General features: G+C 40.2%; 1 protein-coding gene across 1 annotated transcript in view; it reads right to left on the reverse strand.

Moving 5' to 3' along the window:
- Positions 1 to 22,134, reverse strand: part of col5a1 (procollagen, type V, alpha 1) — a 64,756-nt gene extending 42,622 nt beyond the window's left edge. The window contains exons 1-4 of the mRNA XM_026354310.1: positions 21,725 to 22,134; positions 7,337 to 7,504; positions 1,912 to 2,125; positions 1,469 to 1,631 (exon numbers count right to left, since the gene is read on the reverse strand). Coding sequence (XP_026210095.1) covers positions 1,469 to 1,631; positions 1,912 to 2,125; positions 7,337 to 7,504; positions 21,725 to 21,824 — 645 coding nt within the window. The 5' untranslated portion in view covers positions 21,825 to 22,134. The remainder of the gene's footprint in view (positions 1 to 1,468; positions 1,632 to 1,911; positions 2,126 to 7,336; positions 7,505 to 21,724) is intronic.
- Positions 22,135 to 25,218: the final 3,084 nt, after the last annotated feature.

Raw genomic sequence — 25,218 nt, forward strand, 5'->3', positions numbered from 1 at the left:
ATGGAAAAAATTTACCAAGGGTTATTGGGCTTAAGGGGAATAATCCCTATACACACACACTTACACCAAAATCATCTGTATATAGACTTTCAGTAAGTCAACGATTTGACAAAAATGCGCACATAGTCTGTGTATATGTCAGAAATATAGAAACCTGTCTTTTATTATGGAGCGATTCATTTTAGAATAAGAACCAGAGGTTACATTTTTATTGTATATCCCATCATATATTTATCTCCAGATCATCTTTAGGGAGAGTGATGTCATATTTCTTTGTCTGTTCTTGATGAGCAGCAATAGGGTTAAAGGTCAGCTGGCTCAGCATCAGTCACATCAGTCAGCCTGTGTTACTAATTATTGAGGGCCTCAGTCTCTTAGACCAATTTCAAACAAGCACAACTCTGGTGGGACAAAGACAACTCTATTTCTTGTTCTTTGTGTTGTGTTTGCTCTTCACAGGGGTCACGTTTAAGAGACAAAAGCTTATTAGAAGCACTATGCAAACTTTCCTTTACACTAGGTAAAAACAAAACATTTTATGTTATGATGTATATCAGGTATCTCTGAGAATTATAACACCAAAAAAGCTTAATGTCACTAGTCAGATTACCATTAAGCTTTTATCTCCTGCCAGAAAGCTTTAATACACATAACAAAATGAGATAGGAAGAGGTAAATCCCCTTTTCTTCGAGTAATAAAAACCTGTCACCTATGTAAACAAAAATGTTGCAGCTGATTCAGACAAAGATCCCAGACACAAAACCACAAACCGTAATGGAACACTTTGACTTACAGCTTTTAATTGCTTAGTAGCCACCACGAGGCAACCCTTAAAAACAGCAACAACAGGGTTGAACAGCCAACAAATGCAGCAGAGTTGAAAAAAGGAACAGAACAGAACACAACGTTCTTCTGTGGATGATGTGGAATATCTGCCACCTAAAATTAAACTTGATTTGCGATTGTGTGCATGTGTATGAGTGGGTGGCAATGGCTGGGGTATCAGATGCTGGGGGCTCCATGAGCTAAATCCATACATTTATAGAGGATGTGGCCACTACCACAATCCCCATTCTGTTCACCATAACACACAGAAAGACTATTGGGATGACCATTATATGCACCACAGCCATGTGTCTGTACGTTAGCTAGACTCAAAAATCCCATCTGCTTTTATCTCATATGCTCAGGGACATTAAATCAAAGTGAAGCTGGGCTCAGTATCATCCACAAAAAGGACTGGTATGCAGACTATCTTGGTAGAGCCTTGGGAATAGCACATATTAGGAGATGCAAAATGCTGAAGCCAAACCTTTAAATCAATTTGCTAATTTGATTTGCTAGTTCACACTGAGTTACAAACTTATCAGACACACACAGTCAAGTGGAAAGTTACTGTGAATCTGATAAAAAAAAATGCCTGTTGCATTACACAAACAGCTCTCAACAGTGCTGTGTGCTGCCTACCTCAAAGACTTCTTCGTCAAGTATTCTAGTTCCAAACACGATAATTCCTTTGGTATCAATGACGGGGTCTGGGCTTCTGAGCAGCTTCTGGGTGGTCTTCTTTTTACAGTCCAGAATGAGGGTGATGGTCTGCTTGTGCACACTGATGGCCACTCGATGCCACCTAGAAAAGGAGGCGAAGTTAATTCACACACTTACTGAGTTACATGCTGCCCACTTACACACTACTAACACACACACACACACACACACACACAAGAGCCCCTCTTGTCAGGTGGTGCTCAGCGCACAAAAACACCAACAGATCACTTCATCAAAGCCTAATTCATCCACATGGACTCTGATTAAAGGGGAACATGCATAGACAAGAAGCAGTATGTGTAAGCGTCCTATAACATTGTTGTTAAAGATTGAGCATGAGATTTTGAAAGCTAACAACTTACTTTCCGTCAGCTAGGTTGACTCCTCTGAAGAGGGGGTAGTCCTCAGGTGTGGGTTTGCCTGCGTGGTCCTCGTACAGGAACACGGGAGAGCGTCCCACTTCAAGTCCAAGCTGCTGGATGCCCTGCTCATTGTACACAGACAACAGGAAGGACTGGCTGCCCTTGTTGGGCTTTACTGTGGCCATGATGGAAAAGTCCTCTGGGAATGCATCACCTGGCAGCATAGGTGGTGGGTGGGACAGAGAGAGAAAAGGTTTGGAAAGTTATAAGTAGCAGGAGCCATTCATCATCACAAGAGGAATGAAATACTATATTTGTGTTCAGGATGTTGTAACTGAATTATAATTTCAGGAGACAGACAGTGTTCTTCTGTGTCAGGAGGGAGTATAATTATTATTGCTACCTTAAGTGAAAAGAAATGTTACAAAAACAAAGATAATTTAGATTGGAAGAACGGGGTTGGCTTAGAGTGCAGAAAGGAAACACCAGTGATTTGTGGAATGCCCAAAATGTAAGAGGATAGTTTTAATCTGAAATGGATAAAGGCTGGTTAGTGGAAAAAATAAAAGATAGACAGAAGCAGAAGTTCAAAGTGGGAGCATTTCCAGCGCAGTAAAGGATGAGAAGCATAATGACAAAAGCATGTGATCCAGAGAGACTATTGAACTATCCCTCCAACCCCTTCTCTCCTCTCCCACAGCTGATCGATTTAGCAGACACAGAGACGCTCCAGTGGAGGGTTGGAAGAGGAAGAAAAGTGAACATTTTTGCAGGAGAAAATATTAAAGGCACACATTTATGGAAATGGAAAAATCCAACAATGTGTTTGACTCCATCTGTATCGCTCCCTTGAGAAGCCTCAGCTACTGTATAAACTCAATTCATATTATGCTAAAGTGCGGGGCACATCTGCCAGACAGGTTTCCCTAGTGGGGCGTTCTAGGGACCCCAGAAAGAGGCTCCTGCTCACTAATGTACAGGTCATACTACACTTAAAGCAAGCACAGCTTTGTGATCTTTGAGTTTGGAATAAAAGGTAATCTGGCCATATTAAAACCACTATTGTTAGGAGAAACCAGCTATCTGGAATAACAACATAATCAAAGAAACCACTTGGACTCCAATAGCTGTATATGTGCAGAACAGACATTTCCGGGCGTCTGTTAAAGAGAGGCAGGGTTTGTGGTTACAGTGGTTTTCTAGCACCTCATGCAGCCACCAAAGCCCCTTATTCTGATATAGGAGACAGGCTGGAAAATTCTACACTGCAAGTGGCTACAACTTAAATATACATTCAGAAGCTGTGGAAAAAGGATGGCTCAGTGGCAATGTGGTGTGAAAACCCGAAGTTAGAGAGAAGATAGTAGGAATGGAAAGAGGGGAAATAAAGAAAAGCTCAAATCAATTTATTTTATTCTTTCTCCTTCCCACTGCTCTCACTCAATCTGCATCTGGATGTTGGTTTGCCTTCCTGTCCTGTCTTCCTAGCCTTTTTCATCATTCCTTCATTAATGCCAGGCATCAAATCACATCATGTGCAGAGCACATGCCTTGGCAATGTTCTCCCTCAGGAATTCAGCTTGGCATCATATGAGAAACATTGCTTTAATTGACACATGCTTAGGCAGGACGTGTAAGGCAGAGGGTGGGAGCGATAGAACATTAGAAAGAAGGAGCCGAGGCAGATAACCCTTCAAAAACCTCCTCACGTGGAGGAGTTTGAAGAGGGAGAAAGATTCATGAAATCGGTTGGGCAGAGTATCATGAAAAGAAGACTTACAGTACGATGGTGGGAAATACCAGAAAATAATAAACCAGATGAGAGAGTTTATCACTACATCCGGTTGCAAATGAGCCACATCTGTCACAGAGACTGTGACTCAGCGCTGGCTCAGGACAGCCTGTTTGCATGGGGGTCAAGGATCAGCTGAGGAAAGGAATGTCAAAATGAGAGAGTGGGGGGAGAAGATTAATGAGAAATTCCAATTTTCCAATTTAAAGTTCTCTTTCGAAATGCAAAAATTGGAACCAGAATTAAATTCTCTCTGAATGTTAAGTAGCAGCTGTTTTTCTCAGTGACCAATTTGTGTTCATGCACGATGTGCCATCACCACAAGGATGAAGATGCCCTGAGAGAACTTCCTTCAGAAGACAGTGAGAGAAGGAGGTTAACATAAGTACAGGACACAGAAGAAGGAAAAGAATGAATGAGCATGCTTCCTCTTCACTCTCTCCTCAGGACCTCACAGCAAAGTTAGAGGGCCAGGGGGGTTGTTCTTGAAAAGCTCAGGTTTCTCTGGAATGCGTCTCTCAAACTGCTACTTTAGGCCACCAGACGAGAGATACCTCATTCATTTACTGTGTGTATGGGTGTGAGTGTGTCTGGACGCTGACGCTGTGGGAATAGAAAGTCTGTGGTGCCAGACATCCTGAGAGTTTACCCTCGCATCACCATCATCAATGTCAGATTAAAAAGTTCTGGGAAAGTCAGGGACTCAAAAACAACCACTAACATCTCAATCAGGCAATGCAGCACACTCCATTATTTTTCTTCCAGATGACATAATCACATAAAGTTGTTTTTATTAACAAATAAACATAAACTATCACCTGGACCTCTCTACCATCTATCCGTCTACATACAAGCAGGTAAATGAAGTAGAAAGTCACGTCCTGTAATGAGTCATTCAGTCATCACAGTGTCTAAATCCCTCCTTCTATGAGACAAGCAACATTCCTGCGAGATTGCACATTGCTGCAGAGACAAGTGTACCTGTCTGCTGGTGTGCAAAAAGATGTGTATGTTCTGCATGCATGTGAGTGATTATTTAAGTTCAAGGTCCAAGTAATATCATGCAACTACATAACACGGCATTTTAATAACTGTCTGAGATATATATTTTACAGTGCAGACAGTGTAACTTATTGTTGACAATCTGCTCATTTTGAATCCTGTAACTTAGTAATTGCTTAATAGCCTTTTTGTGTTTTGTAATAAAATTTTTCTTTATAATAAAACTGTTGTTAGTGAGATGCGTCTCTAATGACTTGTAATAAACCACAATTACAGTAAATAAAATTAAATGTGTGTGGGAGAGATCCATTTTCTAAGACACTAAATACAAGAAAATAAGTCAATATTGCCCAAAGGTTTTATGAACTCAATAAAATATGTCACTCCTGAGCCTCGTAGCTTTTACAGACTGTGATCACAGCTTAGTCACTTGGATTTCAGTAAAGGCTGCAGCAGAGGGCCCAAACCAAAGGGCCAGTGCCATCTACCCGCAACAATCCAACCCACAAGAGCACATGCCAAGTGACAGCTAACTCCATTTCATTCAGAGAAATAGGTATAAGCCACTGCATCACTGTTTCCTTGCAGTTTGTGCTAATGCTGGCTGATTTTCATTGTGGCAAACGATATAGACAGGGGTTAAGAAAACTCCCCTGCAGAAACTTCCCAAACTGTCAAAGCTACAGCCAGATACTTGTGCCTGTATTGTATTTCCTAGTACAGGCTTCTTCTCATATATTTACTGAATGCAGAAATCAGTCAGTACACCTCCTACTGAGACACAGGAGGTGTGAGGTATGAAAGTTAAAGAGAGCCGACAGTTTAACTTTTTTTTCGCATCTCCTTCATCATAATAAATGTAAGAAAGGGCTCTCCCCTGTTTTAGTGCCTCAGTAGTTAGAAATGAATCATATCTTCCACATGTTTGCCTAATGAGTGCATGTCTGCACTCGCTCTTTTCCAACACATCATCAGTGGTTATGGGGTCACAGGCCGGTGTGTTCTCTACCAGTGGTTTTTATTATCAGCATTATAGTCATAACAAAGCATGTTTGCATGCACTTGTTTTCTATATGTGACTCTTTTTTTTTACCTTTACAAGGCAGGATGCTGAGTTGGTAATTTAGTCAAAGTGTAGCTCCAGGCTTCCAGCTAAAGTCATAATTCAGTAGCAAACTCAGTTAAAGTGAAAAAGAGAGACGGATAAAATGACCTCACAGGTTTAGCTGCCTTCTGGAACATATTAGCTGTACATTCTCTTAATGTCAAGGCGAGACAGGGACCACATCATAGACTCTGTTAGTGGATTTTCAGGCCTTCAAACCACAGACAGCTAGTTATTCTGTTTGCACCTTAAGACTATACAGTGCCTGTTGTGAACTTCTCTTCTCTTTGTTTATTGTAAACTGATCTAGAGCATGTGTAATTATAGAACGTGTATCTAAAACTGGGCTCTTCTGTCACGGAGCTTCAAAGTGAGCAGTATTTGTTTGATTGGAGAGCATGATAGGGCATAAAAGCCACAGGAGCCCTGTGGCTCTACTTTAAGCCCCAAAGAAGAGCCATGCCTTGGATCAAAGGTCCAATAAAGCCAATGCAACATCTGAGACAACTATGAATGGGGCTGTCATCCAATCTAAGCTTTGTGTAAGCGTAGCTCACAGGAAGAGTTTCTTTTTCTCTTTTTTGTACTGAAACCACATTGGCAATGTTTTAAAATCTGTCTTTCTAATGATTTTGCACTGGGCTACAGAATTGTGGTTTTGAATTTCGGTATTGTAAAAAAATAAGACACTGTATAGAGAAAAGAGTGCTTATCATGTCTCACCAGAGTGAAGTTAGGTGGAACACAAGGTCTAGGAGCAATGATAGAGGAGAAGTGAAAATGAAGTGAGAAGGAGGGAAAAACGTGATGAAAGATTGGTGGAGAGGGAGGAGAAAAAAGAAAGTAGTACTGCAGCGCACCACAGAGCAGTAACCCAAAGCCACGTCAGCACAATGGAACAAGGCAAAAGTGGAACCCCAGACTTCCCTCCCCTCTACCACCCCTATTTTCACTGCTCCTCCTACAACATCAAATATTACAGGGCTGGATTTCTCATGCATCTGGTGTGTGTTTTTGGTGGTGGAATTAGTATCTATCACTTCTCCAATGCTGTAATGTGTGTGAATTAGCAACAGGACTAACTTGGTAACTAAAAGTGTCCAACTGTTGTAGATGTATCTCACCTCTTTACGAGGTTTATAGTAAAAGATGTAGACATAGTTTGAGTAACAGCTAAACAGGGAAGCATACGATAAAACAGCAAGAAAACTCAAACCCTAGCTGAAATAAACAATGAAGTTAACTGAAACCGCAACCTGGAAAGGAAAAAGAGAGAGAAGCTAAGTGAGAGAAAATACACATTGTTTCCAGCCATGTTTAAATGTTATACTCCCAAGTCCCTATGATGTGGGGTGGAAGGTCATAAAGCTGACCAGATGGTAAGAGTGTGAGATAAACAACTTTTAAGAAAGCTCCGGGAGCTTGGGATGGCTGCGACATTTGTAGTGATTAGCCTGATGACTCATATTAAAGTGGTTTGTTGGATGCCTGAAGAGAAAAACTCAAGTACTGAGTCAGACACTCACCTGGATACAGCTGTTTTGTGGGGGCACTGAGCTGGGCATCTTTGGATACTCTGTAAGCCTCATCAGGTCCTTGTGTTGACCTCCGATGTGAGCAGAAACCCGTTGTTTTTGTAACACCTTCAGGTAAACTGTGAAAATCTAAAATCTTCAAGAGGTCTGCTGGTTCCGCTGCACAGAGAAAAAAAAAAGAGGCACATGAAAAGAAGTTAGATTTATAAAAAGAAAATGGTTGGGAAATAAAACACACTCAAATTTAGCATTTGACCAACGTTCACACACGGTGCTAAATTTACAGTCAATATATCACATTGTTTATACAACATGAAATAGATACAGGGTTTTTAAAACAGAACCAAATTCTGCATATTAAGTAAGCTTTAATTATGGCTAAATCTTTTACCATTCCCTGTATTTTCTGCCTTTTGCTGACTCAGAAGTACTAGTTACTCAGCAGACTTCACTGTTGTGGTTCAGAGAAGATTTCTGTTATCCATTTAGGCACTAAACAGAGATGTGCCCATTTATAGATCACCATGATCATGGGTTACAGCAACAGCAAAAGCCATTCTTCCATCCATTTTCCTGCAATGCTAAATCTACCACTGCCTCCCTCTGGCCACAACCGTGCAATTAGCACACTTTCAGGCCGGTCGTCCCGGCTGTAACCAGGCCACCACAGAAGTACACTGGGTCAGAACAATGTGAAATGAGGTTTGACCCTGGACCGCACCCTCAGATGCCAAAACCACCCAGGATAAACAGCTGTCCTTGCAGCCAGATGCATACATACAAAGCTACACAAGGATATCCATTAGCATCCAGGTTTGTCTCAGCAGAAAGCTGCAGAGAAAATGACACTGGGTAATGCAGGTGGGAACAGACACTAAAGGACTGGAGCTGTCAGAGTGTTTTAAAGGAGGGCAAACACTAAAGTGACTGAGTAAACTAAACTGAAGGCTTTTATGGCACAAAAGTTAAAGAAATAAAGCAAAGACAAAGGCAAGCATGCTATGGTATTCTCACGGATGCATTCTTGTGCAGCTTATATGAATGTGGAGCATCAAAGGCAATCTTCAAGCACACACACACACACACACACACACATACCCACACGCAGGTATAGCAGCCCTAGTGTCAGGCTACAAAGACCACACACGCTGTTCCAAAAAAACATTCAATAGACCGATCCATCTGAGAGTGAAAGGGTTGCTGGGAAAAGTGGAAAGGTGAATGGTCAGAGTGAAAAAAAAGTGTTTGTACATTCTGAGCTACCCTGCAACAACCTCCAGCTGGATGTCATTACACATAACTCACGTGTAAAGCACACCAATTTAAAAAATGGCATTTTTAAACAGAGGTCTGCATTTAGGAACTCTCTGACTGCATGTGTTCCTTTACATCTGTATAGTGTTTGTTGAAAAGCTGAAGTCTGACTGCACATTGAATCTTATTATCAATAATAAAGTTTCCTGAGAATATGCAACTCCACAATTTAGATAGCCAAAGATAAACCATTTTTTATTTTACTTACAGACCATCTAGCTGACAACAAACACAAGCACAAAAAACATCAGTTTCCACTTCAGACATGGATTATTGGAGTGATTCGATTGCTCAACAAACTAAGACATAAACACACTTTATAACAGTTTATAGCTGTTTATACACAAATATTACCACTGCAGTCTGGGAAAGTCTGTCTTTTAGAGGAAAAAAAATGTGAATTAGAGTCTGAAAAATGTAGTGTGGAGTAATGTCTCAGTCAGGATCCTCCTCTTGTTTTTTCAGTGTTTCAGCCCAAACTTCCTGACTGAGAGAGTTTATTATCTAATACTAGCATTATAATTGCACTTTGAAAGATTGAGTGTAGAACCCTGCAGAACTTAACTTTGGGGTTTAAATGTTAGACACATAAATGTGTGATAGATAAATATATTCATTTGAGCACTAAACCAATCTGTTTCAGCCTGTATCATTATCAAAAAGCAAACTACATTCCCATTTCTGGAGCTGCACACTGAGAGATGAGAGAATCACTAACCAGGTGAAGGGCCTCTTAAGAAAAAGACAGCTTTGTCTGTCATCAGCTCAAAATGAAGAGACACACAGGAACTCGCCCACCACCAAGAAAATGTCTACCATTCACCACGATGACAGAGTTTCCCTTAATGAACTCGCCGAGATCGCTGCAGCAGTGTAACAATACGGCAGTGTCAAAGATTGAGTCGCTGATCAAACTCTGTTATAATACACACAATACAAGAATACACACAATACAACTCTTCCTGCATTTGGAGATGCCTTTGCTCTGGTTGCTTAGCAACTGAGGTCAACTATTTGCTGCTTCGTTAATTCATGCTTCATACTAACACTGAAGCACAGGGATGCTGATTCAGGGGAAAAGACGGGGCCATGTGTTCTAATCATTATTTTATCAGTAGTAGAAATGAAAAAAAAAGCTCCTAAGGCTCGGATGCTGGCATAAATTAATGGACCTACACTGGACAAATAATGCACATTGAATGCTTTTCGACTCTACAGTGTTCACACAGATTTATTGCATTTAGTCCAGTGCCACAAAGCTGCTCCCTTTTACAACAGTTGCCCTTGGTGGCTGTCGTAAACAGATGTTACCGACATTTTATGGCATCAGAAGAAGAATGTCTGTTGTGTGGACGTGTTTTAATGACGTTAGAGCAAAGGATGGGAGCCCTACAGCGAAGTCCTACATCTGCAGTGCTACTATTTCACAGAATGGAAACGTGAGAGTCACTTTCAACAAACAATACAAGAAGACACCTTAAAAGGAAAACACGGGACTTCTCATCACTCACTGTGGCAAAGACAAAACTAAAATAGCAAAAACAAGTAATAAGTACTTTTCTTCGACATGAGATTTTGTGACCATCTACGACTGTTCAGTTGGTTGGTTTCACCACTGACACATGTGATTAGTTATTTAAAGCTATCTAAATTGGACTGGTCACATTAACATGACTGGGATGCTGTGTTGTTTATGTAAATTTTAATATTGGCTCTTAATCAATTGATAATCAATATTACAACATATAAAGAAATGTTAATATTGAAATTGCTGTTCTTTTCCCTCTCCTCTTTCCACCAACCCTAACCGGTTCAGGCAGATGGCCGCCCCACCCTGAATCTGGTTCTGCCGGAGGTTTCTTCCTCTAAAGGAAGTTTTTCCTCATCACTGTCGCCTAGTGCTGCTCAAATGGGATTTTGGGGTTTTCTAATTCTGTATACAGTCATACATTCTAAGGTCTTAAACTTTAAACATGTTGGCACTATACAAATAAAATTAAATGTATTAAATTAAAGGACATCTAGACACGATGATTCTGAAAGACATAATGAGCACCCAGCAACGCACGACGAAGTTATATGTACAGAGGATAAATTTTAGTAGCCTACTGTTGTCCATTCATGGCAACACAAAGTAAACTGCTTGTAAAACTGTTTATAACTACCCACAATAAACTTTGCAGAAGTTTACTGCTGGTGTTTAGGCCCCTGAATGCCTCGGCTGTTTTTGTCAAATTGTTTATAATTTAGTCTTGTTGGATAATGCTGGTTCAGAGATGTGGTTTGTTAGGGTTAGGGTTAGGGTTAGAAAATAATCTACACCTCTATAACTTCTGGCAAGCAAACTGTAGTGCCTTATGTCTCATGTATTACATGTCAGTCATATCCTTTCATTGAATTCATGATAATTTTCTTCTTTCCTGCAGTTAAACAAAGCAAACACTGTCTAAATGATCAAACCTGACCGCTTTAACCCAATGTACAATATGCAGATCTGAGTAATGCGTCTTTGGCTTTCTCACTGTTACAACCAAGCACCCATAGTGTCCTTTTTCCACGTCCTGTTAATTCATCATCCTGTAGCCCTGGACAGACTCACCATACCTTACATGGACACAACCTTGCAAATGCCATACTGCCTGAGACTCTACAAAGAGTAACTTTATATAATCAAGCTCAAGTACAACTATGGCCTCTCTGTAATACTCTATAGGTGCTCAGGATCATACCAATGCAATAGTAATTCTTACTGTGTCACTATGTGCAGTTGTTATTGCTCTCAAATGTCCCTTATTTGTCCACACCAGAATGTCTAAATACACACAAGACAAATAGTGCCACTGCTGGCAAATAACCTCTTTTTATTAGTTTGCAGATGACAGTGACTCACAAACAGTGATAAATGATACAAAGACGTTCTTTTGAGCTACAGCAGATTACACACAGTGCAGAATTTAACTGTCATGATAACAACAATAACTTCATCACAGTCAGTCAAGCACCACAGGGGAAGATGAGGAGAGGGGGAAGTTTGTAAGGAGCATCGAGCCGATGCTAAATGTGTCACGACGCCTGCTGAGAAGTGTTGCATTTTGCTAATCTACACTGACACAAACTGATCCCATGAAGCTCATCTTTTTAGGAAGTAAACAACTGTCATCAGGATGCCGCTTATTCCACACACTTACCCTCCATCAGTCAACCTGTTATGTTACCAATCTGTTCCACTTTTCTCATTTGCTTTAACCTCGTGCAAAATTTGTTCAATCAATTTTTTCATCCAAGGTTTTAGATCCCCTGATGGATCTAAGAGCGACCACGGGGCCTCTGTAGGGTCACCTGGAGGTGAGCCAGGTGGAGAGGGCCAGAACAGCTTACACGAAAATGGGATGGACAGTGAAAGGGTAACAAAATATACCTTTGTCTGGATACTCTATAGTAATAATAGAGCTGCAATACATTTCTTTTCATTTTAAACATTGTGATGCAAAGAATAAACTTTTCGGACAAGCACTTACAGTACACAACTCTATTTCCCTCCCTTGTTGACTTATTCTCACCCTCATTCACACTTGTTCACTCTGTAACTGCCAGCTGACCTTCCATAGGAAGCTGTCCTGACCACATCCTAAGCCACAGGTATGGGTCTCAGTCGCACCTTGTTAAGCTGAGATGTTTACCCACTTAGGAGGCAGTTCCCTTGAGAGACCAACACTTCTGCCACTAAATGCTAAAAATAATTTCTCCCTCTGACCACAGCCCCTTACATCGAGGAGGCAGTTTCACAGCATACACACACAAACTGTTTATATGACATCGTTGTGTGTACATTTGCTCTCCGCCAGCTTACTGTCCCTCTGCTGCTGTTTTGACTGCTTTCATGCAGCAGGGCATGATACAAAAACACAATGAATCCTTTAAGCTCCAGTGATCTTTGGAATCTTTTCATATGTAAATAAAAACTAATTCTACACTTCTACCTCCACGGTTAGGGGTTAACCATGTGCATAGTGGAAATTTGCTAGTGTATTATACAAATTGCAGCGTAAAGTGCCGTATCTTTGATGTAAAGTGCTGAAAGCAGTGGTTAAGTTTGTTTTAAGCCTTTTTATGGGTTTGTTTGTCAGACATGAGTTGGATGAGGTTACAGTGTGGTAAAGGATAATGAATTCATAAAAGTATAAAGTAAAAGTGTGAATTATTGTCAAGAAACAGTGTGGTCAAACGTACTATATTACTTGTGAATTTTACAGAGAAAAGTGGGCATTTTACAAAAATCCCCTCGTTCACTCAACTATTCTTTGTTTGTAACTTTTCTCTATGTTTCTCTGAACAATAGCTCGAGTGTCAGATTCACAATCTTGCTTTCAGCTCAGTGCCAAGACTGTGGTGGATCCCACTCCCCTAACCTATCCATCCACCTCGATTTCTACAGATGCACACATGCTGCACACACACCCACACACACACGTTCTGTAACAGCATGGAGTGGCAAATGGCACCATTTCATTTGACAAGAGGAGGGGTGCTGAACCAGTGAATTAGGACTTTTTTCATGGGGGGGGGATTAACATTCTTCCCTCTCTCACTGCCCCCTATCCTCCTCCTCCAGCCCTTCCTGAAGTGAGGCCTGACTTTCCAGGCACATGCTTGACCTGGCGCTAAGGACAAGAAGTAATTAGCAGCCATAAAGAGGACCCTGCCTCTCTTGGAGACCGGCACAGCCGAAAACAAGAATGCCAAATGAGAAACTTCCCCCTCCTAGAGCGCATCACAGACAGGGCGGGTGCAAGAAGGTTTTTTCAACTGATTCAGTCATAAAACTTTAACTGGAACCAACTGTTGTGAAGCTGGAGCCTCAATGAGAATGAAGCAGGTTACCATTAATATTAATTTACAAGTGGAATCCATTCATTTTTAATAACTTGTCGTCTAAGAAGGTATTTTTTTCCTTCTTACAAATTAAAGGTAGAATTCATTCACAATAAAACACACATTTGCTCAGTTCAATATGCTGAGGGCTTTACTGCTACAAAAGCTTGATGTATACCTCATGCTAATCTTAGCAACTTTAGATCTCTAACTTCTTACTTTAACTTTTTAAGCATTTATCAGTATCTCACAGGAGCTACTGCTCAGCAAGACTTCCAAAGTTTCACTTTACAGTCTAAAATACTTAGAGGGAAGTCGTTCAGCTAAGGTGGGAAGGCAAGTATTCCTATGTGATGTCAAAATTCGTAGAACTCGTTAAATGCATGACATTTGCAGTGAGAAATTGTGCTTTTTGCCATAAAAGTAAATGTTTTATCTCATAAAGTCTACTCACTTTTATTAAGTTTGCAAAAGTGGTCTGTGTTTCTCTCCTCTGCTATAAAGCACAGCAGGAAACCATGATTAAAACCAAGTGAAAAACTCAAGTAAGATATCAGGTTGATAGAACAAAATAACAAAAAACACCAAAACAAACACTTCTGTTACCCTTAGGTTGTTGCCTCTGGGTCTCATGTGACCGGACCTGAGGATCATACTGTAGGCATTAGGCTTGCTAGATTGAACTCATTACATGTACTGCATGGACATCCTGTGAGAGAACTCACAGTACTGCAGACATGTCACACATAAGTGAACTAATGCAAGCACAAACCTGAATTGGAAGCAGAATGGCAGGCAATCACACACACCTCCACACCTCAGCTTAATTAAACCTACTGACTGCTAAACCACTAGCAGAGATATTACTTGGCAAACTCCTCTACATGTTTGCAGTGAGGCTCAAATTAAGATTCAAGCTGCTCCAACATGTATAATATACAACATTCACACAAATAAACATGTGAATACATGATCACAGTCATAAAAGAATTTAAATGCAACATGTTTAAGTGCATGGTAGTATGTTATATTCCAGTAAACAGCTGTAAAAGCCTACTGAGGGCCGGGTGATAAGACAGTAAAATGATGAAAGTAATCATTTAAACATGCATTAAAGAAAGGATACAATAAACTAAGGAGTATGTATATGCAATGAGAGAATATGATTCAATGGAAGAACATGGTGTAATGAAAGATTATGGAACTTGAAAGCAGACCTGATACACAAAAAAATAAGATTTCATTACCAATCAAATGCACTTGTGTAACTACTGTGCTGGTGTCATGTGTAACTACAGTAGGTGCAAAATATGATAGTATTAGCATTAGCAGTGGCAACCATCATGTTGTCAGCTACTCCAAATGTTTCAGTGTTGATGCTGGCATCAGCATAAGGACTGTAAATTACTTCACATGCATTATCATTGGAGGTACAATGCCTGGGCCAACTTTGATGCAGATCCTTCAGGACTCAGACTCAGTGACCTCAGCTGAGAGCTGCATGTGAACGAAGCAGCAAGGAGGAAGAAGCAATGAACAAAGTCAGCCGAGTGAGAGCTTTTTGTTGTATGCCTTTATTTCCCTTGTGATGGAACTCACGCTCATATTCTTTACGAGATATTCAAAAAGTAGAGAGAAAACACGTGCAACAGACTCAGAAAAACCCCAAAGCTGCAGAGATTCCCACCTGCGCCCACAGATGTACTACCCCACACAGACACACACAACAACACAACTCACAGACCTGAAAGATGATCCAGAGAACTGAGAGTTTTTCTGATCTGAGCTTCTCTTGTGTACTCTGCAGCTCAGTGTTTTTTTTTTAGCCAGACTCTTATTGCTTTAACAGGGGGAATACCAGATGGTTTACTTCACTGTGTCTGTGCTGCTGCTCACAGCGGTAAAGATAAATCATTGTCTGCAGTCCACCACAGACTAAGATGGAAAAACTGACTCCACGGTGCACAACGGTGCAATTTACAACAAGAAACTACAGAAATTGTACTTTTTAGGCACGTGTGCAATCACTGGTATCTGCCTTTTTATTGCCTCTTTGTTTTATTCCACTTTTGCAACAGCAGCTTTACTTTGTAACTTCCAGTAGCTACTGGGTGAAGTTGCCTATTTAATCTTTTTCTGCACTGAGGTTTTTCCTCATTCTGTCATTCCCACCGCAGATATGATTTTCATGGCTCACTGTTGAGAAATTGATGACAAAAGAGGACTGCCAAACACTGACATTACAGAACCATTTCCTCTCTCCCCCAGTCTCACAGATAGCTATTATTCCAGCACCAATACACTGACACAAACTGAATCTCATAAATATGAAACAGCACAATAATGAACCTTTTTGTTGTGGTAAAAAAATAACTATCCAGCACTGACATATTTACAAGTAAAGCCCATCAAACCTACTGTAAATGGCACATTTGCCAACACTTCACTGGTATGCCATGACTCTTAAGTAATGGTTCGAATCAGTTGAAATATGAAGCTTTTTCATCATCACAAGTGAACTCTGTGACCCATATACAATTGCAAAGATATGTTTTGACTCATTCTCATTGATTTAACCACCAGGAACAACATGGAAAAAACAACATCATCTACAAGGACATGTACATGTACAAATTAAATGATTAATAGAAAAAGATTTCAATTCTGATAACTTGAAACAGAAATGAAGTAAAGATCTTCCTACATCAAATGCAGCTTCGTGTCAGGATTTACAAATAAAGGAAAAGGAAATCTCAGAAGAAGAATGGGCGGAGATTCAAAAAAGTAATGGCAGGACTACAGCAAGGTGTGGAAAGAGAGAGATGAAAAACCAAACTGGAAAAAAAAAAAAGGGGAACCTTGAGCTTATCAATCATTGTTCTTGTGATAGTGATACCAGATGCTGTTACAGTAGCCTGGAGGTAAGGAAAGCATGTAATCTCATGCAATCCCAGACAATCTGGATGAGTTGCACTGACAGCCAAGTAACCATCAATTCATCTCCTATTGACACTTTAACCAGTGCTGTACTTGCAGCAACAACCCTGTGGGTAAACAGATGCTACAGTACACTGCAAAATTAGCTACTGACTTCATGTCCCACATTAAGATTAAGTAAGATGTAGGGTTAGGGTTAGCAAATGTTGCAAAGGATGAATGTCATTTCTAGGCAAGTATTCCTCAAACATTTATTCAACTGTCACTAAGTGGTGTCTTTATTTTTCTAACATATAACATAAACACTATCTCTTGGTTTTTTAGCGAAAGAAAAATAATAAGACTAAAAAAACGACTTAATTAAGCCTCCGACTTCATTACCAAATGTGGCTAAGCAAGTGTTGCCTTTCCTCTTTCAGCCCACTATCTTAACCCCTAATAAAGTAAAAACAGAATTCATGCAGACTGCAGTGAAGTTTCACGAGAGACCAGAAACCATTGTATTTCTCCTAGTAGGAATAAAATGCTTACACCCAGTCCTTTTGCCCAGGCTGTGGCTAAGCTACGGCTGGGGAAGGGGGAACGGGGTTGGAAAGGATGAGTCATTCATTGCTTTCCATGCTCAATGATTATAATACCCTATTACACAGAAAAGCACTGTTTCCCAGCTGAAGTGAATACTCAGCTTGAGAGCCTGGACCAGGCTTAACTTTTAACTCTGCCATGCACAACATACTGCAACAAAGGATATTGTTAAAAAGGGAAAACAGGGGTAGGAGCAGCAAGTATTATTCATTGACCTGAATGCATCTATTGTCCATCACATTAAAAACACAATTCTGTTCCTTCTGATATTAGATTTGGACAAGCAACACCTTTAGAGAAAACCTTCTGCCACTGGCCTCAAATCAAATACACTGTGTCATGAGTACAGAGCACCATTGAGTTGTTCAAAACAATAATTTGACCCTTAATTAGTCTAGAAAGAAACAGAAAGATATACTTTCCAGGATGTGGCAAATAATGCGGTATTTGTGCAGCACAAAGGATCTCCTTAACTCTGACATGGGGTCACAAACTTGTCCTGCATATTTTGTTTTATCTCCCATGTTGTTATCAGGCATTAGGGCTGATTTACAGAGTCCTTTCCACAAAGCCTGCATTTACAGGCTGAAGTGGCACATGCAATTGCAGGGTCACTGCTTCTCTCCCCAGTGCAGCTAACTCAGATTCCTTCCTCAGCACCATGGCAATAGGCGCACACAAGAAGGTGTTTTTTTCTCTCTGCCATGTATCTGATTGAGTTGGACATGACCTCAGGATTGCAGCTTAAAGGTGGGAAAGGCCATGGAGAAATTACAGTTACATATATAACTGGAAGATGATTACTAATGGGACTGAGTGATGTCAGTGTCTATTGACTCAACCTCATGGCTGCCATATATAATAATACAAAAGCACATGTGTTTGCCTCGCGCCTCGCCTTTTATATGATGTCGTTTTTCACAGATGACATCAAAATCAACTGTTCCAAATAAAAAGAAGCAAGAATTGTCCTTTCATTCAGTCCTATAAATGGGTATGTCTTTAAGAAAAGAACTCAGTTCTATAGCAATAGTCCTTCAGGGCAGCCAGCTGTTAGCATCCTGCAACTTTAAAACACAGGAAGTTGTGAAGATTGTTTAATTGTTGAAGGATTAAATCACTTCCATGAGCTTCACTAACTGGCCTCATGAAGAACTTTATGCATGTCACAAAATGGCAACATTAACAAATCCATATAAATTCCTTTTGAAGATGAGTAATCCAGGTATAAAGAGACAGTAAATGAAAAACAGCTGCTGACCAGCTGTAAACGACCTTTAACCCTGTCATAAAGCTAGCTAGCTAAAACAAAAAAGACCTTTTAATGACCCTGGACGCGTATGTGCAAACCTGGCAGAAATTTCAGGCACGCTGCTATTATTTTTACAGACTCAGCTATTCAGCTATATGGCTGCAGACGTTATTCAATTAGATATCTTCTCTAAAACCAGCACAGAATGGTGTATTTTCTTTTGAAAAATGCAACACTGCTCCTTTTTTTTCACCATCCCCTGTTCCAACAAGAATGGGAAGAAAACATCTGGAAAACATTTTTTCTGGGTTTTTTTGGAGGGCTTAGCAGACAGCACAATGGAACTTATTGAATCCAGATGTGAAGGCCCGGAGTGAAACAGCAAAGCCTTCTTCTGTTTATCCCTCTAAAACATACATAAGGATAAAACAAATGTCTGTTCCTATAGCATAAATCATGAATCAAAAACCATATTTCCTGATTCCTGTGCATATCCACTTTTCAGTACGGCCATCTATTAGCAACAGTGAGTTTGGCCAAAATCCATTTATGCTTTCCTTTGCACGTGGTATTTAAAGAATGTTTTTTCTGTACTTTTGATGACTAAAGTTCTCACACAAGTAGGTTCAAGTTCTGGCTGAATGTCTTTTATGGACCGAGACCATTAAAAAACCTTTTTATTAATTAATAATAACAAACTACATTTTCTCAGACTCAAAATAACCCATTAATTGAGGAAACTAAGCAAAGAGTAACTCAACAGAAACTCTTTTAAAGAAGCCAGATTCTGGTCATTAGTGGCCATGTTGGGCATAAACTATAAAACCACGGCGAATTTAAATAGATGTTAATTAGTCTGACATCGTTTACCCTCTACTCTGCTAGCTGGGAACTACACAAAACCCCTTTATTACTTAAATCAGACCTCCAAGAGTTATATGAAAATGTACTGAAAAAAGGGGCAGAGGAGCTTCAACAATAAGAATTTCTTTCCTCAGGCAATGAAACTGTAAACCTGAGAGGAGTGTCCATCTGAAAGCCCTGACCTCCACCTCTGAACTGTGACCCCTCTTCTCATTCTTAACCTTCATGTCTCATAGGTCTTCTGTTATTACCACTTTTCAACTGCGTTTTAAATCTTTAATGTCAAGGATAGATGACATCCCAGACGTACTGTGGACTGTAACTCTCTCACTCTAATACACCTAGACAGTGTGCTGATCCTCTCTGACCAGGCTAAAGTCAACTGACTAACTTTCATGTACCAGATTCTGCAGTTTTCAGTGTTTTGAGATTTGTTTCCAACTTAATTGTTTTGAGTCATCAATCGTTTCAATCGTGAGCAGCAGACAGCTGCCTCATACCTGGCCACCATCACAGTTAGCAACTAGCCACCAGATAGCAGTGGGACATTGAATTGAAGGATTTCTGTTTCATTCATTTGTTTTGCAGCATTTGTATTTATTGCAATTTAAGCACAAACAAAGCTTTATCATGACTAATATTTGAAGGCATGTGCAGAGCATGGCGGAGCAGAACATATGGTAGTAGAGCACAGCAGAGCAGGGAGAGGAAGAGCTTGGTGGAGCAGAGTGGACTTATCTTTTGAGTCTCATGCTACCTCCACCTTCATTTGCATATTGACCAAAACTAATGCATGATCTGCAACAGGAAGTGGTTTGCTTACATGGTTACCATAACAACTTGACAACTGACATTGTTTGCAGTTTGTCTACTGCCCCCAGGTGGTAAAAGATGACACGACCAAAATGTATTACGTTTTTTTTACCGTTCCCCAACCTGATATGATTACACTGAGCATCGGACAGTAAGATGTAAAATAGACTCTACAAACTTTGTACCAAGTTTGTGTTGTTATTGTTGTCCATTAACTTAAACACTGAAATTGATTCAATACAATAATTTAATGCTTAAGTGATTCCATGTTCACTTAAGCGAACGTAAATTCACTTCACTTAAAGTGGAGGATAATAAGTTAACATAAAACTTGTCATGTAGTCAGCATGTTGCTGGCGCTCAGTGATCAAGTATTTCCCACTGAGCATGTGTCAAGTTTCAAGTTTCAGGAAGTGTACCAGTACTCTTGAGGATCTCTTACAACACTCTGGTTGGTCTCTGTTGGTTTTAGGAGATGATTAAAACCAGCCTACAGCATCAAATAGACTTCAGGCTCATGCTCTCTAACATTTCACCAAACCCCCCCAGTTCAACTCCTCCTCTGTCATCAAAAGCGATCCAACCCTTGCACAGTGACTTAAGTTGTGTTCAGTTAACAACCAGTGGTTATAAGCAACATTAAAATGAACGTGCTGCATTCATTCCTCTTTATGTTTAACAGTCTGCATCTGTTTTTTTATCCCAATTATTTCTCATCTTCTACAGTTTTAAATTTAGCATCTGGCTGCAGGCAACTGCATCAAATTCACACCATCAGCACAATCCTGAACAGCGTCCTCAGTAGACACTAGAAGACACCTGTTCACCTCAAACCCCTGTGTCAGAGTCTCTCAGCAGAAGCCAGACCACCAGCCATGCCAGGCAATTTCAAGGTGCTAATAATACATGTAGGCCAGACCACAGCCCCATTGCCACCATACTGCATGGCCTTTGGGCAGAACAATGTCTAATGTCTTTTTTCCTCCTATTTAACAGATGGTTAGGTTACAAATACCAAACATTTGCATTGTTATTTTCAGACTCTGGGTTATATAACTGTTATTGGGAAGCGTTGGGGTAATTTCTAGACTGCAACTGGTAAAATATCTGGTTGTTTGCAGCACTTTAGAAGAAGTGTGCCTTGGCGTTGGAGTCCTAAAAGCGGCTCCACCCTGCCACTTCAGAGAAGCCCTCCCTCTTTGTGAAAATAATGCTCATCTCTATCATCAGTTTTAAAAAAAAAGGAAAGGGGAAAAAGTGCAGAAAAGCCCTTTAAACTGTTGTGAAACACAATGAACAAAACTGCACATCTTCTGAAAGTGACATGTTAAAAATTCATACAAATAAATACAACATACATTTGTTAATCAGTGGGATACATTCACCATGCTATGACTATAAACCTACTAATTAGCTGTTAATACATTTAATATAATATGCAGGCCTACACAGCAAGTGGAAAAATGTTTGCACAACTCCAACTAGTTGCTCCATAAACTATTCACCACATCACAGGGAGTTCACACACACACACACACACACACACACACACACATTTCTCTTGCAGATTTTCCATCATTTTGCATGTTAATTTAGGAAAAACCTCGCTGAGTAGGTTATAAATAAATAAAGAGGCACAAAGATGAGTTTGGGAGGAGGTGATGCGACCCAACATTTGGACCAAAGAGGAAAACTTGGGTGAAGCGCAGCTCCACACTGCGTCCTCATGTCTCGCAGCTTACCTGAACTTGCTTGCGATGTGAGAAATAGCAGGATCACCGCTAAAGTGACCTGGGCGTCCCTTATCCTCCGTTTAACTTTCCATCTTATATGGGTATCCATGACCGCCAGAGACGTCCACGGCAAGTGGATTCACTTTTTCAACTTGGCGCAACTAATTAGACTTGCAACAACTCAGGACACTAATAAAAGCCAAAAGTCCCAGAGAAAGAGAGAAAAAGGGGAAAGGGGGGGCGTTTCGGTATTTCTCAGGCAGCCATAAGGGTTTGTTAGTGTGGGATCCTCCAGCTAGTTGACGGTCGGACACCGTCTCTCCTCTCTGCTCTGCTGTGCACCGCTGCGCCTGCGATCACAAGTGTCGCCCCCTCTTGCAGCCGTCACGTAGAGCCCCTTCCAGTCAACACACACAAAAAAGGCTTCCCCCCAGGCTGTCAGTCACTCTGCGGACAGCAGACTCAGGCAAATCAGAGGAGTCCATATGTTAGAGCCAACCCTGTTATTGGCCGGGGGAGGGGGGAAGAGTTGAGGGAAAGTTTGACGCCCTGAATTCTTCTGGATGGATTCCGCTATTTCTAGGGGAGAGGGTCAGAGCGGGAAAACCAAAGGGTTCCTGAGACAAATGAGCAGTGTTCACCTTATGTCAACTGGTTTCCAGTAATACAGTAACTGGGAAAACTTATGGGAATGTTCAGCACTAATGTAAAATCCTCCTGTTTGATCCTATCTCACCTTCAGGTGACTGTGCTCACCTTTAATCAGGAGTCTGTGCTTTACAAATTGGATATTAAAAACTGACGTGGCATGGTTTCATCAGCATGCAGCTGAGCAAGTTCATTTAAATTCAAAGGACACACCTGGTAAACAACCTGTCAATCACCATGTCAGCTCACATCTGACGAACGTGTCAGTTACATCTCACACACGACTTCTGATCTGATGAAGATGTTGTTTGTTTATCTGGGAAATAAAAGCTTTTAGTTCCCTTTATCTTATGATCTTAAATCCAAAGGTACAGAAAACACAAATGAATTGACTTTGCTTTCCAATACTTTTGGAGGGGACTCGGCACACGTTTAATCAAATTGCCACAAATCTTATTACTTTTAATGTCAGTACATGACTTCAATATGCATATCTGGGCAAAAGTTAATAAAGCTGAGCGTGAATATGACTCTTGTCCAGTCTTGTCTAGTATTTCTTATCCAGCTGGAATAAAAAAATGTAATTTCTGCCTCAGAATAATCAAAAAAGCAGCTCATACAGTAAGTAACTTAATTACAGAGAATATATTGCCACCGTGGTATATTTACCTACACTTGTAGAACACGTGAGCTTCAAACACCAGCATTTGTTGCTGTTTTTCTCATAAATAGCTATGGCAGCTGTCTTTTATAAGCTGTTATGTGTCAGCTCCATTGGGGGGCAGACTTACATTAATTGCCCCATAAAGGTTCTTGACTGGGTTTTAAGCAGATAGCATAGCAGCTGTGGTCAATATGGACGCAATGTGGAAAAGATGAGTTTGTGGATGACAAAGTTAGACCTTTAGATCTCATTTCTAAAATTAGACGTAATACAGGCAAGAAGTGTTTTATTTTACAGATTGCACTTTTGTGTATTGGACTAAATATGCTGCTGTTAAGTTAGTAAAAAATTAGTGAAAAGCTTTTTAAGATATAAAGTTTGATCATAAAACACAAAGACAAAAACCCTAACCCTAACCAGGACTAATCAGTAAAGATCTTTATGTTGGCAGGAATCATGTTGTTGTATAACCATGTCTATGAATCAGCCTTTTGATTTCATCCTTAAACTTCACAAGAGTTTGCCTCAGGTAACCCCCATCCATAAATCTACACTTTGATGTGCTTAAAGGCGTCAAACCTTTGTATCAAATGAGTAGCCTGTCCTCAAAAGAGGTGAAGATATTTACAAAAAGAATAAACTAGCCTTCCTAAAATGACCACCTAGCAATATAATGGTTACGTGGTCAGATATATGGGTCAGATTATGGCCCGAACCCTGTATTTAGGGTGACTTTATACCTACGCCACACTAATCTTAAAGCACTCACACTACTTATGGACAAGGCCTCAACTTACTCTGTTAAACTTTCCACTAACCAAAAACATAATCTGATGTTAGACCCCTGATGATTATGCTTCAGATGACGGTTTGATGTGACATCTAGTTATAGTTATGAATATGCAGTTGTGTAGTTCAGTTTCAGTCTGTTTCCAGGTGGATTTCTGGGACAATATTCACTTGTTTTTTTATTTTGGATTTGGCCTACATTTAAAATAGTCATTCTAGTGAAACCAAGTGAAGACAACATGTCTTATCATCAGCATCCATGATGCCAGTTAACATCTACTTCAAAAAGATGCTAAAGCTTAATATACCTCTACCCAGAACCTCGGACTGTCACTGCTGACATGTTTTACATGAAAAACACATTGTGCTATACATTTTCGTGGAAAACTTTAAAGACAAGAATACACAGGAACTTGCATCTGCACAGCTTTCCTCTCAGGTTCTCTGTAAACCAAAAGACTTTTTTTTGCAAAGAGCTGGTAAACTTCGTGCCAGCTGAATTACACCTAAAAAACCTTCATTTTGGGTCTTTTCAATCATTTCCTAAGCAACCAATGATTTTTCACAGACCCCACGTCAAAACATTGCATTTCCAGAGCCGTGACGGAGATGAATTACAGAACAGAGTTGTCTGTGGTTTTACTTTAATTATAGTTTCTTAAGAAGCCAGAACGGGAGAATTCAAATACAGCACACCAAAAGACCAGATAAATCATGGATCCTGGCACAGAACAGCTCCTGGCAATTCTGAACACTAGGATGTTGTACTGCAGATCAAGAATTTGTAAGTACAAATGGATTATGTATTTAAGTGTATCTTACAGATTTTGCAATATGTCTCTGTGTGTTTGCATCTGTGTGCATTTGCATGATTAGTTCTTTGTTTCTTGTGCTCGCTGGCACAGTTATAAGCCCTGGGATACAAAGGACACAATTTGAACCCAGTGCCTCTTCTGTCTGATGCACACTGCTGTTGTGAGATGCACTGTAAAGGCATGTTTGGCATGATTCACCATGGCAGGGACACCCTATTTTCCATTCCATCCCATCCTGTGCCAGCTTCTATTTGAGGGGAAACTTTGCAGCATTAACAGACAAGATTGTTAAGTCTGGAAAGAAAAAGTCTTAAGAGTACATATACACTTGGAGTGATGACAAAATGTTGTCTGTTGTCAGAGAAGAAAAAAACACAGTGGTGTTTAAGGAGTCAGTCTCACCTGTCTGCTCATGTTCTCAGCTGCAGCTCATATCTTCTTTGACATGTTGCACTAAAAAACATTTGCATGAACAAACGTCTTCTTTTATAGAGGGAAAGATAAAAAGCCATTAATCAATAGGCATTACTTAAATTAAACACAATGAGACAATGTGCTCATGAATAAATGTGCTGAACATTGTGAAA

The sequence above is a fragment of the Anabas testudineus genome, chromosome 12 (genome assembly GCF_900324465.2).
Source record: "Anabas testudineus chromosome 12, fAnaTes1.2, whole genome shotgun sequence".
Classification (NCBI taxonomy): Eukaryota; Metazoa; Chordata; class Actinopteri; order Anabantiformes; family Anabantidae; genus Anabas; species Anabas testudineus.